The 21,207-nt window shown below is 41.1% G+C and overlaps 1 protein-coding gene across 1 annotated transcript; it reads left to right on the forward strand.

Moving 5' to 3' along the window:
- The first annotated feature begins 377 nt into the window (after positions 1-377).
- On the forward strand, positions 378-20,039 carry LOC139454379 (alanine aminotransferase 2-like). The gene is made up of 13 exons (XM_071236044.1): positions 378-656; positions 2,713-2,802; positions 3,558-3,666; positions 5,834-5,964; positions 6,992-7,108; positions 7,520-7,649; positions 8,997-9,076; positions 10,971-11,104; positions 11,249-11,357; positions 13,517-13,582; positions 14,680-14,835; positions 15,329-15,441; positions 15,701-20,039. Exons 1-13 carry the CDS (start codon positions 450-452, stop codon positions 15,789-15,791), a joined length of 1,533 nt encoding a protein of 510 aa, XP_071092145.1. The 5' UTR covers positions 378-449; the 3' UTR covers positions 15,792-20,039.
- The last annotated feature ends 1,168 nt before the right edge of the window (positions 20,040-21,207 follow it).

Consider the following 21,207-nt stretch of genomic DNA (forward strand, 5'->3'; position numbering starts at 1 on the left):
CACGGGTTGCCCAAAACAACAACAACAACAACAACAGCTTTATTTGAGATTGATGGCACATGACACGGGTTGCCCAAAACTGATATTAGACTCTAAAACAAAAAACAACAACACACACTCACATATTTAAATTTTTTTTTAACATGTATTAATTCTGTTATAATAACTGTCAATGGCAGTGCATTTGATAACTCCGAGCAAATCACTCAAAACTAACAATGTTTATCTGCTCAACATGCTCAAATTGTGTAAAATTTAAAGCTGAAATTTGGGCTTGTCGTGTGTATCTTTTACAGAGTCTGTGCAATATGAGAGGAGTGGTAACAACTCCACGTGTTTGACCTTATTTGACCTGCGACCTTCACCCTTGCTATTTATGTCCGACAGAGTATCTGAAAGTCGTTCTAACAGTTTTAGGCCCTGACTTGGAATCATATTGAAATTCGGCGATGTTTCGGACGGCAGAGAGACGCCTTGAGAACGCAGCAAGACGCGCAGCATGCCTTGCCCTCAGAGGAAAGACGGGGGAGAAGATGTGCACGAGAGGGAAGGTGTTGACAGTCGCAAATATGAACCCGTTCGTGAAAACGATGGAGTATGCCGTTCGCGGCCCCATCGTGATAAGAGCTGGCGAAATAGAACAAGAGCTGGCAAAGGTGACAAAACTTCATTTCTCCTATTTACATAATGTATATTATCTTCGTAAAGTTAACCAAGCATGCAAAACAAACGTAATCAGCTGATAATTGGTCGGTGGTTGAAATCAGTTCCAGAGTTACTTCCCCTCCCTTGTGGTGTCCTGGTCAGGTAGTGTTCGTGTGCATGTGCATGTTCATTCATGTGTGGTGATGTCAAAGAAACATGAAACTCTGTGTGACGTCAGACACAGGCGTCGATATTTGTTACATAGGTCATTCAATGTGTTGTCTTGGTGAGATTACCCTCACCATGATAGTACTTCACTATTTGTTATTTACATCTTTGTCAAGTTCAGTACCAAAAGATTCATGAAATTAGTGAACTCCTGTTAATCTGGACAGTAGCATTCCCATTGAAATCATCCAGATTAACCAGTATCTTGAGTATAAAAAGAGGTACCTAGCACTAATTGTCTTGAAGGCAGGCTTCTGGATTGATGGTTGTTTGGGCTAACAAGGTTTCGCCGGACACACATGCAGTGGTTCAAGATTGACTGACACCTGTTGATTGACACCTGAGACAAACCTTTGGGATTAGGGCATTTTCATGATTTGTTCAACAGTTGATAGTACATAATTCCGTGTAATTCATACCACATTATAAAAAGTAATCTTAAAACATTGGGACATTTTGGATGATGATGCTAGAAAACAAACTGTTTTCTGATATTAGGCCAGTCACTTAACTGATAATAGTCACTTGACCCTTGCTGTGATTATGTAGCTATATATCAGCTGATATAATGGCACTGCCTTTGACCTTTTGAGTTTGCTGTTCAACATCTGTTGTTCAATAACATTCAATACATTTCAACAAACAGCATGTTCAATCAAAGTTTGGTGAAGAAAAAGGCAAATAGTTTTGAAACTGGTGTGTGTAAACTGTCCTGCACAAAACTAGTGACAGATTCTGGAGACATTGATCAGCTGTGGGTGTGAATTTTATCTATGTATTGGCAACCAAAAAATAATAGATGATAAAAGGTAGAGCAGTAAATACCAGGGTTTGAAAACCCTCATCTTAAAATGAAAGTTCCTGTCGTCTAAAGGGAACACATTTTCTAACCTATTGAGGGGGTATAGTGAGTGAGTGAGTGAGTGAGTATGGTTTTACGCCGCTTTTAGCAATATTCCAGCAATATCACGGCGGGGGACACCAGAAATGGGCTTCACACAATGTACCCATGTCGGGAATCGAACCCGGGTCTTCGGCGTGACGAGCGAACGCTTTAACCACTAGGCTACCCGACCGCCCCTTGAGGGGGTATAGGTGGCACAGTCGTCTAAGGAGCTGCAACTTGCTTGAGCAATGTTTACATGTAGTGTCCACTCGGTGCAGATGTACCTGTAGCTCACTGACACATTATGAAAGGATTGTATGGAGGACTTGAACAGTGTTTCAGATAATGGGTAGGCCCCTACAGGTCAGCTGAATGTGGGAGAGACTTGTGAAAACCTGGGGTAGAATAGGTCTTCAGCAACCCATGGTTGCCATAAAAGCCACTATGCTTGTCCTAAGAGGCGACAAATGGGATTGGGTGGTCAGACTCGCTGACTTGGTTGATGCATGTCATCGTATCCCAATTGCGTAGATCGATGCTCATGATGTTAATCACTGGATTGTCTGGTCCAGACTTGATTATTTACAGGCTGCCATCATATAGCTATAATATTGTTGAGTGCGACGTTAGACAACAAACAAACAAACAAACAAACAAACAAACAAACAAACATAATGTGAGAGGAAAACCCCAAGGGATGCAGGTATGGATGTTGACCACTTGGATGAAATCATGTGCATGCATAAGGTACTGACAAACATTGAAACATAAACAGGAAAATCTTGGATTTGAAAAACGGATAAAAGGTTCCTGGTACTACTAAGGGGAGTAACTGTACACAGTTAATTATGGCTCCTTAGTGGACTTGCTTATCTGTCTCCTCAGAAAATGTTAATATTGTTGTTATAATGACCCACAGAAACATCAAGTATTTTATCTTGCCATGCTTGTAGGGTGTGAAGAAATCCTTTACCGATGTCATCCGAGCCAACATTGGTGACTGTCATGCTGTCGGACAACGCCCCTTGACATTTATCAGACAGGTAAGTACCAATCTCATTATCATCATACAGGCAAGGTCGAATGTCATGATCATCAGACAGGTGAGTACTGATATCATTATCATCATACAGGCAAGGTCGAATGTCATGATCATCAGACAGGTGAGTACTGATATCATTATCATCATACAGGCAAGGTCGAATGTCATGATCATCAGACAGGCGAGTACCGATCTCAATATCATCATACAGGCAAGGTCGAATGTCATGATCATCAGACAGGTGAGTACCGATATCATCATCATCATACTGGCAAGGTCGAATGTCATGATCATCAGACAGGTGAATACCAATCTCGTCTTCAGACGAGTACTGATGTTGTTATCATCAGACAGGTGAGTACCGATGTTGTTATCATCAGACAGGTGAGTACAGGTGAGTACCGATGTTGTTATCATCAGACAGGTGAGTACCGATGTTGTTATCATCAGACAGGTGAGTACCGATGTTGTTATCACCAGACAGGTGAGTACCGATGTTATCATCAGACAGGTGAGTACCGATGTTGTTATCATCAGACAGGTACTGATATCGTTATCATTTTAAGGAGTCCACACAATTCAATTGTCAAAACTTTGCTTCTGAACTATTGGCCTGTTAAAGATGGACTGTTTTTTCTATGCTTTGGGAAGAAAAATGCTGAAATAGACAGTAGCTCCTTCTTCTTATAGAAAATGTATCTTTTGTTTAGAATACATTAACCTTTAACCTCGAGCACCAATGTATTCTCCCACCAGGTGTCAGCACTGTGCACCTACCCGGAACTCCTGAATGATCCCAAAATGCCGTCAGATGCCAAGGACAGAGCAAGCAGGATACTGAAGGCTTGTGGAGGAGAGAGCATAGGTGAGAGGCATAGGGCATAGGTGAGGGAGAGCATGGGTGAAATAGGAGAGCATAGGTGAGGGAGAAAATTACTGAGATTAGAACATGGTGGCAAAAAATGGGTGAAATAGGAGAGCATAGATGGGGAGAGAATGGGTGAAATAGGAGAGCATAGGTGGGGGAGAGAATGGGTGAAATAGGAGAGCATAGGTGGGGGAGAGAATGGGTGAAACAGGAGAGCATAGGTGGGGGAGAGCATGGGTGAAACATGAGGGCATAGGTGGGGGAGAGAATGGGTGAAACAGGAGAGCATAGGTGGGGGAGAGAATGGGTGAAATAGGAGAGCATAGGTGAGGGAGAAAATTACTGAGATTAGAACATGGTGGCAAAAAATGGGTGAAATAGGAGAGCATAGATGGGGAAAGAATGGGTGAAATAGGAGAGCATAGGTGGGGGAGAGAATGGGTGAAATAGGAGAGCATAGGTGGGGGAGAGAATGGGTGAAACAGGAGAGCATAGGTGGGAGAGAGCATGGGTGAAACATGAGGGCATAGGTGTGGGAGAGAAGGGGTGAAACAGGTGAGCATAGGTGAGGGAGAGAATGGGTGAAACAGGAGGACATAGGTGAGGGAGAGAATGGGTGAAACAGGAGGACATAGGTGAGGGAGAGAATGGGTGAAACAGGAGGACATAGGTGAGGGAGAGAATGGGTGAAACAGGAGGACATAGGTGGGGGAGAGCATGGGTGAAACAGGAGGGCATAAGTGAGGGAGAGAATGGGTGAAACAGGAGGACATAGGTGGGGGAGAGAATGGGTGAAACAGGAGAGCATAGGTGACGGAGAGAATGGGTGAAACAGGAGGGCATAGGTGAGGGAGAGAATGGATGAAACAGGAGGACATAGGTGAGGGAGAGAATGGGTGAAACATTAGAGCATAGGTGAGGGAGAGAATGGATGAAACAGGAGAGCATAGGTGAGGGAGAGAATGGGTGAAACAGGAGGACATAGGTGGGGGAGAGAATGGGTGAAACAGGAGGACATAGGTGAGGGAGAGAATGGGTGAAACAGGAGGACATAGGTGGGGGAGAGAATGGATGAAACAGGAGGACATAGGTGAGTGAGAGAATGGATGAAACAGGAGGACATAGGTGAGGGAGAGAATGGGTGAAACATTAGAGCATAGGTGAGGGAGAGAATGGATGAAACAGGAGAGCATAGGTGAGGGAGAGAATGGGTGAAACAGGAGGACATAGGTGGGGGAGAGAATGGGTGAAACAGGAGGACATAGGTGAGGGAGAGAATGGGTGAAACAGGAGGACATAGGTGGGGGAGAGAATGGGTGAAACAGGAGGACATAGGTGGGGGAGAGAATGGGTGAAACAGGAGGACATAGGTGGGGGAGAGAATGGGTGAAGTTGGAGGGCATTGGTGAGGGAGAAAATTACTGAGATTAGAACATGGCGGCAAAAAAGAGCATGTGAAAGAGGGAGCTTAGGTCAGATAGCATTGGTTAGATCATCGGTTAGAGCACAATGGTTAGAGAGAATTGGGAGAAGGAGAACTGGTGAGAAAGTGCATTGGTGAGAAAGAGAGCATTGGTGAGAAAGTGCATTGGTGAGAAAGAGCATTGGTGAGAAAGTGCATTGGTGAGAAAGAGAGCATTGGTGAGAAAGTGCATTGGTGAGAAAGAGAGCATTGGTGAGAAAGTGCATTGGTGAGAAAGAGCATTGGTGAGAAAGTGCATTGGTGAGAAAGAGAGCATTGTGAGAAAGAGAACATAGGGAGAAAGAGAACATTCGGAGAAAAGACTAAAAGAGAGCATTGGTGAGAAAGTGCATTGTGAGAAAGAGAGCATTAGTGAGAAAGTTCATTGGTGAGAAAGAGAGCATAGGGAGAAAGAGAACATTCGGAGAAAAGACTAAAAGAGAGCATTGGTGAGAAAGTGCATTGGTGAGAAAGAGAGCATTAGGAGAAAGAGAACATTCGGAGAAAAGACTAATAGAGTGCATGGAGAGAAAGTGCACTGGGAGAAAGAGAGCATTGGTGAAAAAGAGCATTGGGAGGGAGAGAGTAAGAGCATTGGGAGTATTAGTATATGGAGAAAGAGTGTAGGTGAGAGAGTACATGCTGATTCCACTGCTTCACTGTTACACTCAGTCCTGATCTAATGATACTACACTGTTTCAGGAGCATACAGTGACAGTGCTGGGGTGAGGGTGATCCGCGAGGATGTTGCCAAATACATCGCCGCCCGTGACGGCCATCCATGCAGCCCTGATGACATCTTCCTCAGCACAGGAGCCAGTGATGGCATCAAGGTGGGTGAACAATCCATCTCTGACTGGTGTGAAACAGTTTGCTCAAAACAATTTCTTTTAATTCTTAATAATGACACTTTGGACAACTTATGTTTGAGGAAAGCCCAAAGTCATTAAGTCAAAACAGGTTTTGAACTAACAAAGAGTGAAAGTCCTTGGTAAGAAACAGCTTACAAAGCTACTCATGCATTATTCCCTGCCATGGTTGTGTGATGCTACTTGTATTGTGGGTGATGACGGAAGTGAGTATTGACAGAATACAATGATAAAGCTCAATACCTGTATAACCAAAACACAGACTACATGCATGTGTTGGTTTATTGTGATTAAACCTTGAAACATCAAAACTAAACATTAAAAAATGACTGGGAAATGGAAGTTAGATAGTAGTGTGTGCCGTGTAGCAACCTCATTGATTACAGCCATTATTGTCGCCACATTTGAATAATACCTATTTTTCATTTACTTAAATGTTCATATGAAAAAATGTATTACAAGGTGTCGTTATTATAGCCCGGCTGTGAAATATGTTGCTGCAAAACTATCTGTGGCTAAGGAAGGAACTCTTGCACATCCCTTGCCAAATTGGCAGAATGTAAAATGCATTCTTAGGCTTAAAAAAATTAAATGAATAGTTTCTCAGACAATGGTTTTGAAAACATAGTGTGGGCAGGCAGTGTTTTTTTGTTGTTGTTGTTCAAGCTAGTATGTAAGCAAATTTTCTTCACAATAATTTCAGCAAAATCATGTTGTTCTTAAGTATTGTAGCATTTCACTGCCAGGGTCGTTTAAAAAAAATAAAATTGAAATTGAAATAGAAACGAAATGTGCAGCAGACTTTATGATGATGCGACTAGTGCCTGAGAACCAAGACTATTTTATTTTTTTGCCTTACTGAAACCTTTCACTTTGAGTTGCTGCAACTAAAATCTATGGACCACCACCACCGCCATCCTGGGGCTGTGGACTCCTTCAGCTCCATGAGAGGATGACAAGGTTACAATAACATGAGATGTTCTTGTTGCAGAATGTGATGAAACTGACGATGACAGGAGAGACAGGGAACAAACGTGCGGGAGTGATGATTCCAATTCCTCAGTACCCATTGTACACAGCAACCATAGCTGAATACAACGCTCACCCTGTAAGTACAACACCCAGCTGTTCTTGTTCGGCTCCGAGTCAGTAAAGGGGCGGTGGGTTAGCCTAGTGGTAAAACTTTTTAAAGCGTTTGCTCATCACGCAAAAGCCCCGGGTTCGATTCTCCACATGGGTACAACATGTGAAGCCCATTTCTGGTGACCCCGCTATGATATTGCTGGAATATTGCTAAAAGCGGCGTAAAGCCATACTTACTCATTCAGAGTCAGTGGGAGCAATAACATTAAACCTCACTCGCCTCGCCTCGCCTCGCCTCGCCTCGCCTCGCCTCGCCTCGCCTCGCCTCACCTCACCTCACCTCACCTCACCTCACCTCGCCTCACCTAACTTCGCCTTGTGTGCCAGATTACAAATATTTTAGAATTTACTGGTCACACGACTATTATATTTGCAGATCGGCTACTTCCTTGACGAGGACAACGGCTGGGCGCTGAGCATCGATGAGTTGAAGAGGTCCATCTCTGAAGCCAGGACACAATGTCAGCCCCGCGCCATCGTCATCATCAACCCTGGCAACCCAACAGGTGAGAGTCACTCCTTCCGTTGAACATGTCAGCACTTGGTGCTGGTGGGAGGGTGATAAGGCGGTAGTTGAAAGGAGTGTAATCAGATATCAAACTAACAATGTATTACATTTGTTGGCCCTATGGTTGTAGTACATTGATTGGAATTTATGGCATTGAAGATAGTATGTATAAATAATTGATAGTTTTAATTAGTTATTAATAAAACATGCATTATGCAGAAAACTCAACTTGAATGATCAAATTTCAAACTGCATCTTGTTGATTAGCAAGGATTATGACAACTTCAGATTAGAGTTACTTCCCTTTAACTTGAGCTGTTTCAGGGAAGAAAATTGTCGTCAAAACTTGTCATCCTACAAATCGTATATTTGAAATAGAAATCTGAAACCAAGTAGACAGGTGATGTTACTCCTTATCATTCATTTGAAATAGAAATCTGAAACCAAGTAGACAGGTGATGTTACTCCTTATCATATATTTGAAATAGAAATCTGAAACCAAGTAGACAGGTGATGTTACTCCTTATCATATATTTGAAATAGAAATCTGAAACCAAGTAGACAGGTGATGTTACTCCTTATCATTCATTTGAAATAGAAATCTGAAACCAAGTAGACAGGTGATGTTACTCCTTATCATTCATTTAAAATAGAAATCTGAAACCAAGTAGACAGGTGATGTTACTCCGTATCATTCATTTGAAATAGAAACCTGAAACCAAGTAGACAGGTGATGTTTCTCCTTATCATATATTTGAAATAGAAATCTGAAACCAAGTAGACAGGTCATGTTACTCCTTATCATATATTTGAAATAGAAATCTGAAACCAAGTAGACAGGTGATGTTACTCCTTATCATATATTTGAAATAGAAATCTGAAACCAAGTAGACAGGTGATGTTACTCCGTATCATTCATTTGAAATAGAAATCTGAAACCAAGTAGACAGGTAATGTTTCTCCTTATCATATATTTGAATATATTTGAAATAGAAATCTGAAACCAAGTAGACAGGTGATGTTACTCCTTATCATATATTTGAAATAGAAATCTGAAACCAAGTAGACAGGTGATGTTACTCCGTATCATTCATTTGAAATAGAAATCTGAAACCAAGTAGACAGGTAATGTTTCTCCTTATCATATATTTGAAATAGAAATCTGAAACCAAGTAGACAGGTCATGTTACTCCTTATCATATATTTGAAATAGAAATCTGAAACCAAGTAGACAGGTGATGTTACTCCGTATCATTCATTTGAAATAGAAATCTGAAACCAAGTAGACAGGTGATGTAACTCCCCATGACTATCATGTGTCTGAATATATGACCCCTGATTGCAGGCCAGGTGTTAACGAGAAAGAATATTGAGGACATCATCAAGTTTGCCAAGGAGGAGAACCTGCTGCTGATGGCGGATGAGGTCAGTAGTCCTGGTACATGTTATTGACCAAAAATGTATGAAATAAGAGCAGTAATTACCTTAAAGAGTATATTCAGTTTTGTTAACACACCTTTAGAAATTCTCTCAAATTGGAAAATACAGTATTTGATTCTAATTGGTTAATCAGAGATGTCGAATCACAGTTCTGCCTCTGAATTAAACAACTGATTTGAAGTTCGCATCACAGAAGAAGCTGAAATGTACATAAAATTACTGTTTTCTCAATCATGGTTGGTAGGTATTTTAAACATGACATGTACAATTATAGGTTTCAAAAGGCAGAGTTGCTGTTGCTAGGGCTGGGACAAATCCAAATTTACTACCCGGGTACCCAACCCCCTATTACCCGACCCTACCTGGGTACCCGCTGTAGGTCTCAAGAGTTTAGTACAAAATGTCTGATTGGGAATTGTTTTACCGCAGCCCTGGCAAAAACTATAAACTGATGTTGACTGAAGCTTTATCTTTACTCAAACATACAAGTCAAAAGGAATGTGCTCGTTGTCAGAAAGAAATGCGAGCATTAACGACTCTAAGTGTCACCAATGAGCTATAGTGACTTTTTGTCATTAAACAATATATCATCTAACTAACCACGGGTCCGGGTAGTCTTGTTGGTATCTGGGTCCAACTCAGGACCCACCGGACCCGAGTACCTGAGTTACCCGTCCCAGCCCAAGTAGTTACTACAGTATTCAAAGTATGTTTGTTGCCCATTGGGTTCCAAGTTCAGTTAAGCATTTTCCAGTCTATAGGTAACATAGTTTTACATGGAAACAACAGTATGATTTTCTCCTGAATAACCTATGAGCGACAAAAATTATGACATTTGTCATATGTGAATTCATTTTCACATCTGATATTTTTTCACCAGGGATAGTGCTCTGTAAGTTGTGTGTTGTGAATATGTTGTTGTTCATCTTACACATAGTCTTTTTTCTGAGAAAATGTTGCAAAATTTTGATTTTTTTCTATGACAGTTAAGTACATCAGCTCAGTCAATCTGTTGTTGGGGTGATGTTACGTTATACATGTATCATTTATGACATCATTAAACAAGGATGACATTATCTTGAGTTGGGGAAGCAAGGGTAGCCTAGTGGTTAAAGTGTTTGCTTGTCGCGCTGAAGGCCTGTGTTTTATTCCCCACTAGGGTACAATGGTTGTCCCCCGCTGTGATATTGCTGGAATATTACTAAAAGCAGAGTAAAAGCCAACTCACTCACTCACTCATCTTGAGTTATTTGTGACAATGTATATATAGGATTATGGGACACTTTGCAAACAATGAAAACAGTGGAACAATTGATATGAACAAGCCAATCAGCATGAAGCAAGAATTATAATGCTTAGTTTGAAGTACTACAAATATTTTAACTTATACCCATGCTCTACAATATGAGTAATATATGTGCTATCTCCTCTCCATGTTGATGCTGGTTTGGGGTGGTGGGGTATCCTTGTGGTGAAAGCGAAGGACGAGGTTCAGTTTCCTACAAGGATGAAGCCAATAATTGGTGTCCCTCGCCGTGATTTTGCTAGAATATTGCTGCAAGGGGCGTAAAACAATACTCACTCATTTACTCGCCCGTGAAGATCTGGGTTAGAATTGGTCTTCAGCACCCATGCTTGTCATGAGAGGCGACTAACGGGATCGGGTGGTCTGGCACGATGACTTGGTTGATGCATGTCATCGTATCCCAATTGTGTGGATCGATGCTCATGATGTCAATCACTAGATTGTCTGGTCCAGACTTGATTATTTACAGACCGCTGACATATAGCTTGAATATTGCTGAGTGTAGCGTTAACATCAAACAAACAAACAAACATTTAAAGAAACAAACACTCACTGACTCACTCACTGATCCAGGTGTACCAGCACAATGTCTACGCCGCGGAGTCTGAGTTCCACAGCTTCAAGAAGGTGTTGATGGAGATGGGGTCGCCGTACAGCGATATGGAGATGGCGTCATTCATGTCCACGTCTAAGGGGTACATGGGAGAGTGAGTATAGTTACTTTCACCTAATGATGTAGTATGGCAATATAGCACTGAGGCTAAAAGGCTTAAATTGTCAGAAAGACAATTGTTTTGTTGTAGCCAAATATAGGAAATCGTGAAATAAGCTTTGTGTTTTCATTGGTTTAGATGTGGATTTCGAGGAGGCTATTCAGAGGTCATAAACTTTGACCCTGAGGTGAAGGCAATGTTAGTGAAGTCAATCTCAGCCAAACTCTGTTCATCCGTGTCCGGCCAGGTGAGTAGGTTGGAATGTCCTCAATTAGAATATTATCAGTAGGTTACACTGTTCAAAATACATCTGAGCCACCTTTTATAGCATATTTGAACATAACATTTACTTAAAAATACAATATTAAATTTTGAGTTGTAATTGTCATTTATTTATGATTTTAACTATATTGCCTGGGTCAGGCATATTTAAAATAGAGAATATTTTGTCCCAAATTCAATCTCATTAAAATCAGATCTAAGTTCTTGCTGCCCCTAAACAAAGATCTGAGGACATCCCATTACGAAACGACTAACAAGAAGTCGACATCAGCCAATTAGAAAGCAGCTTTCTTGAGCTTTATGGAACTCACTTCAACCTGGTGACTTCCATTTCAGACTGCGCTTGAAAAATATGCTGACACAGTTCTCGATTGAAATTTTGAAAACTGAACAAATGAACATTCAGGAATGTCTAATATATGGTTGCGATTGTATGGCAGTGCTTCCCACGTACTGTGCAACGTTTCCTCCGTTCAAATGTTTATCCCATGGAAGTAAGACATAGACGATAATTTTGACGGAATCAGTCGTATGGCCGTAACTGTTGTTCGGAATACCCTGTGTTAACGTTTCCAAAGTTGCATGATTAGAAAACACATTCCGACTGTCACTTTCATGATCTGGTAAGCGACACTTTGATTGGTCGGATGAAAGGTGGTTCTGACATGACCCATAATGGGATGTCCTCAGATCTTTGTTTACTGATAGCGAGAACTAAGATCTGATTTTAATTTGATTGTCCCAAATTAGAAATTGATGTAAAATCCTTACTTTCTGAAATTCAGATGTATTTTTACATTTGGATGATATGTTAAGGAAGGAATATGCTCCTCATTCTGTTGTCTGTATTCAGAAAGGTCTAGGTTTTGTGGGAGCTGTCGGGTAGCCTTCTGGTTAAAGTGTTCACTCGTCACGCCGAAGACCTGGGTTTGATTCCCCACATGGGTACAATGTGTGAAGCCCAATTCTGGTGTCCCCCGCCGCAATAATTGCTGATATATTGCTAAAAGCGGCGTAAAACCATACTCACTCACTCACTCGCTCACTGGACTTTGTAGCCGTGTGACACTGAAACGTCTTATGCTAATCAGGGTTATATACTCACGCCAAAAGAAATGCAAGCCATAGAAACATATAGAGACATGTCTACCTTAAGAAGAGAAGTTTCCAATGTGTACCAATTAATGACAAAACTAACAATCAGTCAAGTGTTACCACAGAGTGACTTTATTCTTATCACGATATGCTGCATGTGATTTTCAAACTTTACACGCTAATCCTGCATGAGACAAATGGTGAAACTCGAGTCATGGATCTACGTCATATGTGATGCATTCATGAGCATCGGTTCACACAGGATACCACTATGTTCATCGAACCAATCTCATGTCTGTTGATCCACGATTCACTGTGCAGAGTTGCGTCCCTTGGGCATGCCAGAAACCTATGATTGTGGGTTCAAATCCCGGTTCGCCCCGATTATGTTTCTAGGTTTGTCAGCACCATACCTGTGCTCAAGGGTTTCATCGAAGTGGTTAACGTCTAAGACCTGCAACACTTGGGGCTTTCCTCCCACATTAAGCTGACACGCCATGATATGACTGGAATAATGTTAAAAGCGGCTTTAAACCCAACTCACTCACTCACTCACTTGATCATGAGTAAGTCTTCATATATCGATCAACAAGTATAGTTTACGTGTTTCTTTTGGCGGTGGGTATAGTTAACTGTGATATAATGATTATAAGTTGTTTGTGTGAGATAAGGCTGCTGATTTGCCCAAGTAAGTCCCTGTTGAAGCAATGTTCAATCATCCACAGGCCTTCTATGTTGGCTATGTTGCAGACCTGTGAAAATCCGGGATAGAGTAGGTCTCCAGCAACCCATTCTTGCCGTAAATGGGGACTATGCTTGTCGTAAGAGGCGACTAACGGGATCGGGTGGTCTGGCTTGCTGACTTGGTTGATGCATGTCATCAATCCCAATGGCCTGGATTGATGCTCATGATGTTAATCACTGGATTGTCTGGTCCAGACTCGATTATTTACAGCCGTCATATAGCTGTATATTGCTGAGTGCAGCATTAAACAACAAACAAACAACCAAACCAAATCTATGTTGCAGGCTGTGATGGATGTCGTGGTCAACCCACCACAGCCAGGCGAACCTTCGTACGAGCTCTTTAACAAGGTGAGGTAGATATGTGTTTGGGGTGACTGAACCATGGGATGCCAGGATAGCAGAGTAGGTCCCCAGTACCTTAGTACCCCATGCTTATCTTAAGAGTGGAGACCCAGGGTACATAATTGTGTATCATCGTACCCTGGTACCCTACTTGAATACGAGGTCAAATGAAACGGAGTAGACATGTTTTCAGAGGTGACTTAACCTTGAGATGCCAGGATAGCAGAGTAGGTCCCCAGTACCCTAGTAGAGTACCCTGGGTTACCTTACCTGGCTAATTGTGTATCATCGTACCCTGGTGCCCAACTTGAATTTTGAGATGTCTGAATGTTGAGATGCCAGGGTAGCAGAGACCCCAGTACAGTATGCTTGCTGTAACACAGTGGCAGTGTTCAAGGGGCACTGGTTGCATTGTTTAGGGGCACTTGTGGCATTGTTTAGGGGCACTTGTGGCATTGTTTAGGGACACTGGTGGCAGTGTTCAAGGGGCACTGGTGGCATTGTTTTGGGGACACTGGTGAAGACCTGGGGTAGAATAGGTCTTAAGCAATCCTTGCTTGCCAAAAAAGGCGACTATACTTGTCGTAAAAGGCGACTATCGGGATCGGGTGGTCAGGCTTGCAGACTTGGTTGATGGATGTCATCGTATCCCAATTGCAAAGATCGATGCACATGATATCAATCACTGGATTGTCTAGTCCAGCCTCGATTATTTACAGACCGCCGTTATATAGCTGGAATATTACTGAGTGTGGCGTTACACAATAAACAGCAACAACAATACAAGTTATATATAGCTGTTACAGTCTTATTGCATTGTAAAATATCCCCAAATGGCCCACCCAGGGATTGATCTAGGTGTTCCTAGACTCCAAGATCAGGGCCCACTTGCACAAAGTGATCGTAGCGCTAAGATTATCGTAAGTATGGGAGTTATGATCATCTTAGCGCTAAGATCGCTTTGTGCAAGTAGGCCCTAGTCCCAATGAATAAAAAAAGAAAGAGTTTTTCAAAGGTGGTTAGTTTGTTACCCATTAAAGACCCATTAAAGACCCAGTAAGAGTGCTAAGTCAGTGTGAGCATATGCTGCCTCCCGTCTACAGGAGAAGACTGAGGTGCTGAGTCAACTGGCGGAAAAAGCCAAGATGGTGACGGAGACCTTCAACTCCATGGAAGGCATCAGGTGTAACAAGGTGCAGGGTGCCATGTATGCCTTCCCACGGATCACACTGCCACAGAAGGCCATCGAGGCCGCCAAGGTAGGCCACCCCTGTGTCATGGCTGAATACATCTATATATGGTCACCCAGCAGTAGAAATGGGTACCCGGTGGGATGATATGATACTGTGACTGTAAACCCTCTAGTAGAGCCTAACAGGGCTGTTTGGTTTGTATACTCCCCAGGGAGCTGAAAATGAACATCGCGTTCACACTGATCCATTGACCGGGGTAAGAATATAAGTGCTTTGAGCATGTATCTTGTGTATGGAAGCAAGCACAACATAAGAACACATCATCATCATCATCATCATCATAACATAGAAGTAGGCAGGATATAAAGTGATGTATTATTATTATTATTATTATTATTATTACATGGAAATAGGCAGGATATATAGTGATGTATTATTATTATTTTTATTAGTAGTAGTAGTTGTAGTAGTAGTAGTAGTTGTACATGGAAATAGGCAGGAGATACAGTGATGTAGCATCAAGGTGTTAAGATGACTGATGCTGTATTGTTGACTACAGGCCAAGGGACAGGCGCCGGATGCCTTCTACTGCTTCAGTCTGCTGGAGGACACTGGGATATGTGTGGTGCCAGGGAGCGGCTTCGGACAGCTGCCGGGGACATTCCACTTCAGGTGAGGGAGTGAGTGAGTGGGAGAAGATGGGGAGGCCTTCACGAACAGTTCAGGATTGAGTTGAGATGGAGAGTTAACGGAATACCAATGGGAAGTTAATCACACTACATTAATCATCTGGCTGTGCAAGTTGTTCAGACTGTCTTCTGTAGAAAGTTATGTTGAAATCTTGTAAATTTTGGCAAAGCCACTGTAACAGTGGTAAATGTGACCATGTTAGTTATGATCAGTTTGAATTGAACTGTTTTTTCTTCCTCAGAACCACCATTCTTCCTCCCGTTGCCAAGCTGGGTGAAATGATGGAGAGGTTTCGGCAATTCCACAACAACTTCCTCTCCAAGTATTCTTAGATTGCTCTCACAGATTGACTGCACAGACACAGACAGCCAGACGACAGACTGAATGATTCCACAACTTCCTCGCCAAGTATTCTTAGATCGCTCTCACAGATTGACTGGACAGACACAGACAGCCAGACAACAGACTGAATGATTCCACAACTTCCTCTCCAAGTATTATTAGATCGCTCTCGCAGATTGACTGGACAGACACAGACACAGACAGCCAGATGACAGACTGAATGATTCCACAACTTCCCTCAAGTATTCTTAGATCGCTCTCGCAGATTGACTGGACAGACACGACCGACCGAACTTCCTATCCAAATATTCCTTGATTACCCTCATAGATTGACACAGACACAGGTAGACAAGAGACTATTCAGACTGGACGATTTCACAACAGATTCCTCTCGAATTATTCAAACATCACCCTTACAGACAGACAGACACAGACAGATCACGGACTGCGAGACAGCCAGCCAGACCACAGACTGAGAGACAGACCGCTAGAGCACAGACTGAGACAGACACAGACAGCCAGACCACGGACTGGGAGACACACATTTTGATTCAGACTGCAATGCAACAGGAATTATGAAGTTTCTGGAGTTGGGAATCTCATACCGTGGCTGGACCCATGTTATCAGAGTGCTGCTACACACCAGGAAGTATACTGTAGTTATAGTAAGTGTCCATAGACCAGGAATCACAGACAAAGAAGACATCATTGGATGGACGAGCCTTAGACGTCCTCACAACTACGTAGTGTGCTATATAGTGATCGCTAGATGTATCGATACATTGCAAACTTACTCCTGATGATACATGTGGATATGCCTACCCATTTATCGATTCAATTTGTCAATTTTCAACAGTGTTATTCTTGATGTTTTACAAAAATCTGGCCTGATAACTACATTGGCTAGCATTACCTTCCTAACTGTAAGGAAACAAGGAGCTGGATTGGATTGTGTTATACTGTTAGAAAGAGCCTCAATTAACCAGTCATGTAAGTAAAACAGTCTGAATTGGATTGCATTATACTATTAGAAAGAGCCTCAATTAACCAGTCATGTGAGTAAAAGAGTCTTGTTGACAGCAAGTTTTTGTATGCCACTTCACATGGAACATGGAGACTTTCATGAAAAGTGGCACAAATTAAGTATCATGATACCATGACTCCAGTATTACAGTGTGTGTATCAGTACGGTATGTAAGCATATCATGACACCCATGGTTGTGACCTTAGTAATGACCTTGGTGTTTAACATCAATACTGACCTAAGTGATGACCTTAGTAATACCTTGGGTGATGACCTTGGTCTTTATTTTCAATATTGACCTAAGTGATGACCTTAGTGATAACCTTGATAATAACTTATGCCAGTTAATATGTTCAGATTATGAGCTGTTATGATAAGATTATATTATAAATCAAATATTTTCTGTCTGTCAGTGTGGAAAGGGATCACCCAGCTGCTACCTTCACCTTCATTGTAGTGTCAAGGTCACTAAGGTGAACAGTTTTTTAAGCAATCAAATGTCAGCTTGCTCTGTTTGAAAGCGTTTGGTACATAATTAAGATGTTGTGGTCACTGACAGGTTAGACATGGTATGTTGTTGACAATGGATGGGGTATTGTCCCTTTGACCCCGATATGTGGTATATTGCATACAATGGATGGGGTATTCTAACTTTGATCCCGATATGTGGTATATTGCATACAATGGATTGGGTATACTGACTTTGACCCCAATATGTGGTATAGTGCATACAATGGATGGGGTATTACGACTTTGACCCCGATATGTGGTATATTGCATACAATGGATTGGGTATACTTTCACCCCGATATGTGGTATGTTGCATACAATGGATTGGGTATACTGACTTTGACCCTGATACATGGTATATTGCATACAATGGATTGGGTATACTGACTTTGACCCCGATACGTGGTATATTGCATACAATGGATTGGGCATACTGACTTTGACCCCAATACGTGGTATATTGCATACAATGGATGGGAAATTATCTTTATGGCTGTAATGAAGTGCATTTTATGGGAAGGATACAAGCAATAAAACAATTGCTTCCCTTGAAGTGGAATTTGGAAATAGGTGCAGAAGGGTGGTCTCCTGTTTTGACATGCAATTGTAAAAACACTTGTTTTTACTCCAAACAGAAAATAATGCTATTTTATTGAGCTCTGGTATTCTCCCTGAGAATCAATCCTGTTTGTTAGCTGAAACAATTATCAGTACTGCGAGTGGAGTGATGTACTAGAGTTGATAGATGTGAGTGAGTTTGTTACAAGTGTGTTGAAGTGACTGCACTGTATAGCCAGTGCTATCCTCACTGGGCATGGATCTGATGGGTGGTTCTGCCTGCTGACACAGTTGTCAGGTTGGGAGGGATCGGATTCTATGTACTCAGCTATCAGTTATATCCTATAACACCCTACACAGCCATTTATACCAACTTTCATCAAAGACATATTTTTTCCATAAAGATCTGCTCATCCAATATTATCAGAAAATCCTCCATATTGTCTGCCACTGTTTCAGTATTCCACTGACTCTTATGCTGAGTTTAATCTGTATGTCTACAAAAATTATTCTTTTATCTGTGAAATATACCTGTTTGTATGGAAATTTGTGGTCTGTTAAGACAATTTTTTGGTTACTATGGTGACAAATAGCCTCAGTCTGACTTACACCCTTAGGCATGACATTTCCTGTTTTTATCGAAGTTTTGTGTATGAAAAGCCAAATAATGTGAATTGTAGTTTAATGAAAATTGTAAGTTGAGTGCTATCGTTGAAGATATTTTCATTGTTTGTTAACCTTATAGATTATTATGTCAATTCTTTACACACATTTTAGTACTGGTATACAAATGTACATATTTTATATTATTGTTAACAATGAAATAGTTGAGATGATTCCACTTTATTGACATATATCAAGAATTCCATGTGATAGGGAGAAGAACTCCCTATGCTGTGTAGAGGATGTACCTGAATTCAAGTGTTACCATACTCAATGTATTTAGCGCCCAGGGCCCACACAATTTAATTTTACAAACTGTTGAATACAAATATAATCTTGTTAAATCAGATCTTATACTCCAATACGTTTCCTCACTCAATGAGCGTTGGCTCGTCACGCCGAAGACCCGGGTTCGAATCCCGACATGGGTACAATATGTGAAGCCCATTTGTGGTGTTCCCCGGCATGATATTGCTGGACTATTGCTAAAAGCAGCGTAAAACCATACTCACTCACTGCATGAAGACCTGTGGACACCTCCGTAGCAGGTTGCGTCAGGTTAAAATTCTAGTTAACAAGTCAGCATTGATGCTTGTAAATTCTGTGTATGAGTGATTGTATCTAAAAAATTAACATGATCAGGGAATTCTGAATGAACAAAATAAGGTCATCGGTATTTTTCACATCCTGCTTTAACTCGGGGATAGACATGGCCATAGTCTGAGACTAGTGAAAATCTAGACGGACCAGTTATTTTCCTCCCCTAATCTGTTGTATTTCAGGAAACCACTAGTCCGAAATGAGTTGCAGACTAGTTGGATATGACCAATGGTGTCTGTTGTCCCTGCTTTCATGCTGAGCATCATGGCATCTCCATTCAAAAGGGACCAGTGAAGATCCAGGGTAGACTAGGTCTTCAGCAACCCATGCTTGCCGTAAAAGGCGACACTGCTTAGGCGACTAACGTGATTGGGTGGTCAGGCTCGCTAAATTGTCATGTCATTGCATGTCATGTATACCAATAGCGTGGATCGATGCTCATGATGTCAATCACTGGATTGACTGGTTCAAACTTGATTATTTACAGACTGCCATCATATTGCTGGAATATTGCTGAGTTGTTTGATAGGCATTACTTAGAAGTTGGCGGATGACAAGATAGACACAATTTTTATGGATAACAACTTCTTTAATACTGTAAAAAGCAAGGTCTTTTTACAGTATTAAAGAAGTTGTTATCCATAAAAATTGTGCCTATCTTTATATTGCTGAGTGCAGCGTTAAACAACAAACAATCAATCAAACCACTGAAAATGGTTACTTTCAAAGGTATATTTGTGCTCTCTAGAGGTTCTGTTTTGCCAAAATGAAAATTCCAAATTGAGTTAGTAAATAAATGATTGAAAGCTGACATCTGAAGCAGGGCATTTTTTATTCATAATAGGCAGTCAAAGAGACTATGGGGGTGTCTCCACACCTAGACAACGAGCATTGGGGCATATGATCTGATTTTAATGAGATTGGTTTGATACTGCTGCATTACTCTGACTACATCAGCCTGTACATACGATCCACCACTAATTGATGTAGGAGCAACACACAAACTGCCAGATCACACCGTGAACCCGATACTCATGTCCGTGTAGTCCCTTTTGTCACAACAGTTTCATTTGAGAAATTAGGTCACCACCTCCATCTTTCATATCAGTATCTTTGCAGATTTTCTCTGATGTGTATGATTTGATTGGATGAGTGTTTTCCCATCATAAATAAAAACGTCACTTCATGAAAACAATTCATGAAAGTTTTCCATAATATCCAAATTTGTGTCACTTTTTGGCCTTTATCATTAAATTTGTATAACGCCAAAAACGAGATACCTCCAAAAAATGCATTGATATTTCAATAGGAATCTTTCATGAACTATTTTCATGAATTAATTTCATGAACTGATGTTTCTTTTGCGGTTCAGTATATTTCAAATTGGACTTGAAAAGAAGCTGTGGTGGCGAATGGGTCATGGGTATTTATCATAATAGAATGGAGACTGTATGCACAGGAAAACTGCAAATGAACTGATTAATATTTGTTAATACATGTCTTATGATACCCATCATGTATGCTATTGTGTGTGAAGTCTTGCTGTACATTTCTGTGCATTAGAGAATATGTCACAGCTAGAACATTGTTTAAAGAATATTTGGTATGGCACTAACTTTTGGAGGATGCAGTGGGGATACAATATGCAGTGTTGTAAATACATGAATAATGGCAAATAATCTCGTCACATTGTTCTGAACGGTTATACTCTGTGTATCTGATTTCTCATGGTTTTGATACTATACGTCTTGCTTTTACCTTATTAATCAGATCTTTGTGTCTACGTAGGTGAGTGGGTCTGTGTTAACTTGTAGGAGTCCAGAAGCAATATATACCGTAAATCCTTGAATAAACACCTTTTGAATACAGTCGGTTCTGACTTGTGAAACAACAGCCTTGAATAGACTCCAGGTCAAAATCAACAAAACATAGAAATACATTAAGAAACTAGAAGTGATATTGAAACAAATGTTGTTTTTATACAACATGCAAATACATACATTATATTCAATTACTCATCCCATCTTAAAAGTGTTTACCATACCTAAAAT

The sequence above is a fragment of the Haliotis cracherodii genome, unplaced genomic scaffold (genome assembly GCF_022045235.1).
Source record: "Haliotis cracherodii isolate W230 unplaced genomic scaffold, xgHalCrac1.p SCAF_10, whole genome shotgun sequence".
Taxonomy (NCBI): Eukaryota; Metazoa; Mollusca; class Gastropoda; order Lepetellida; family Haliotidae; genus Haliotis; species Haliotis cracherodii.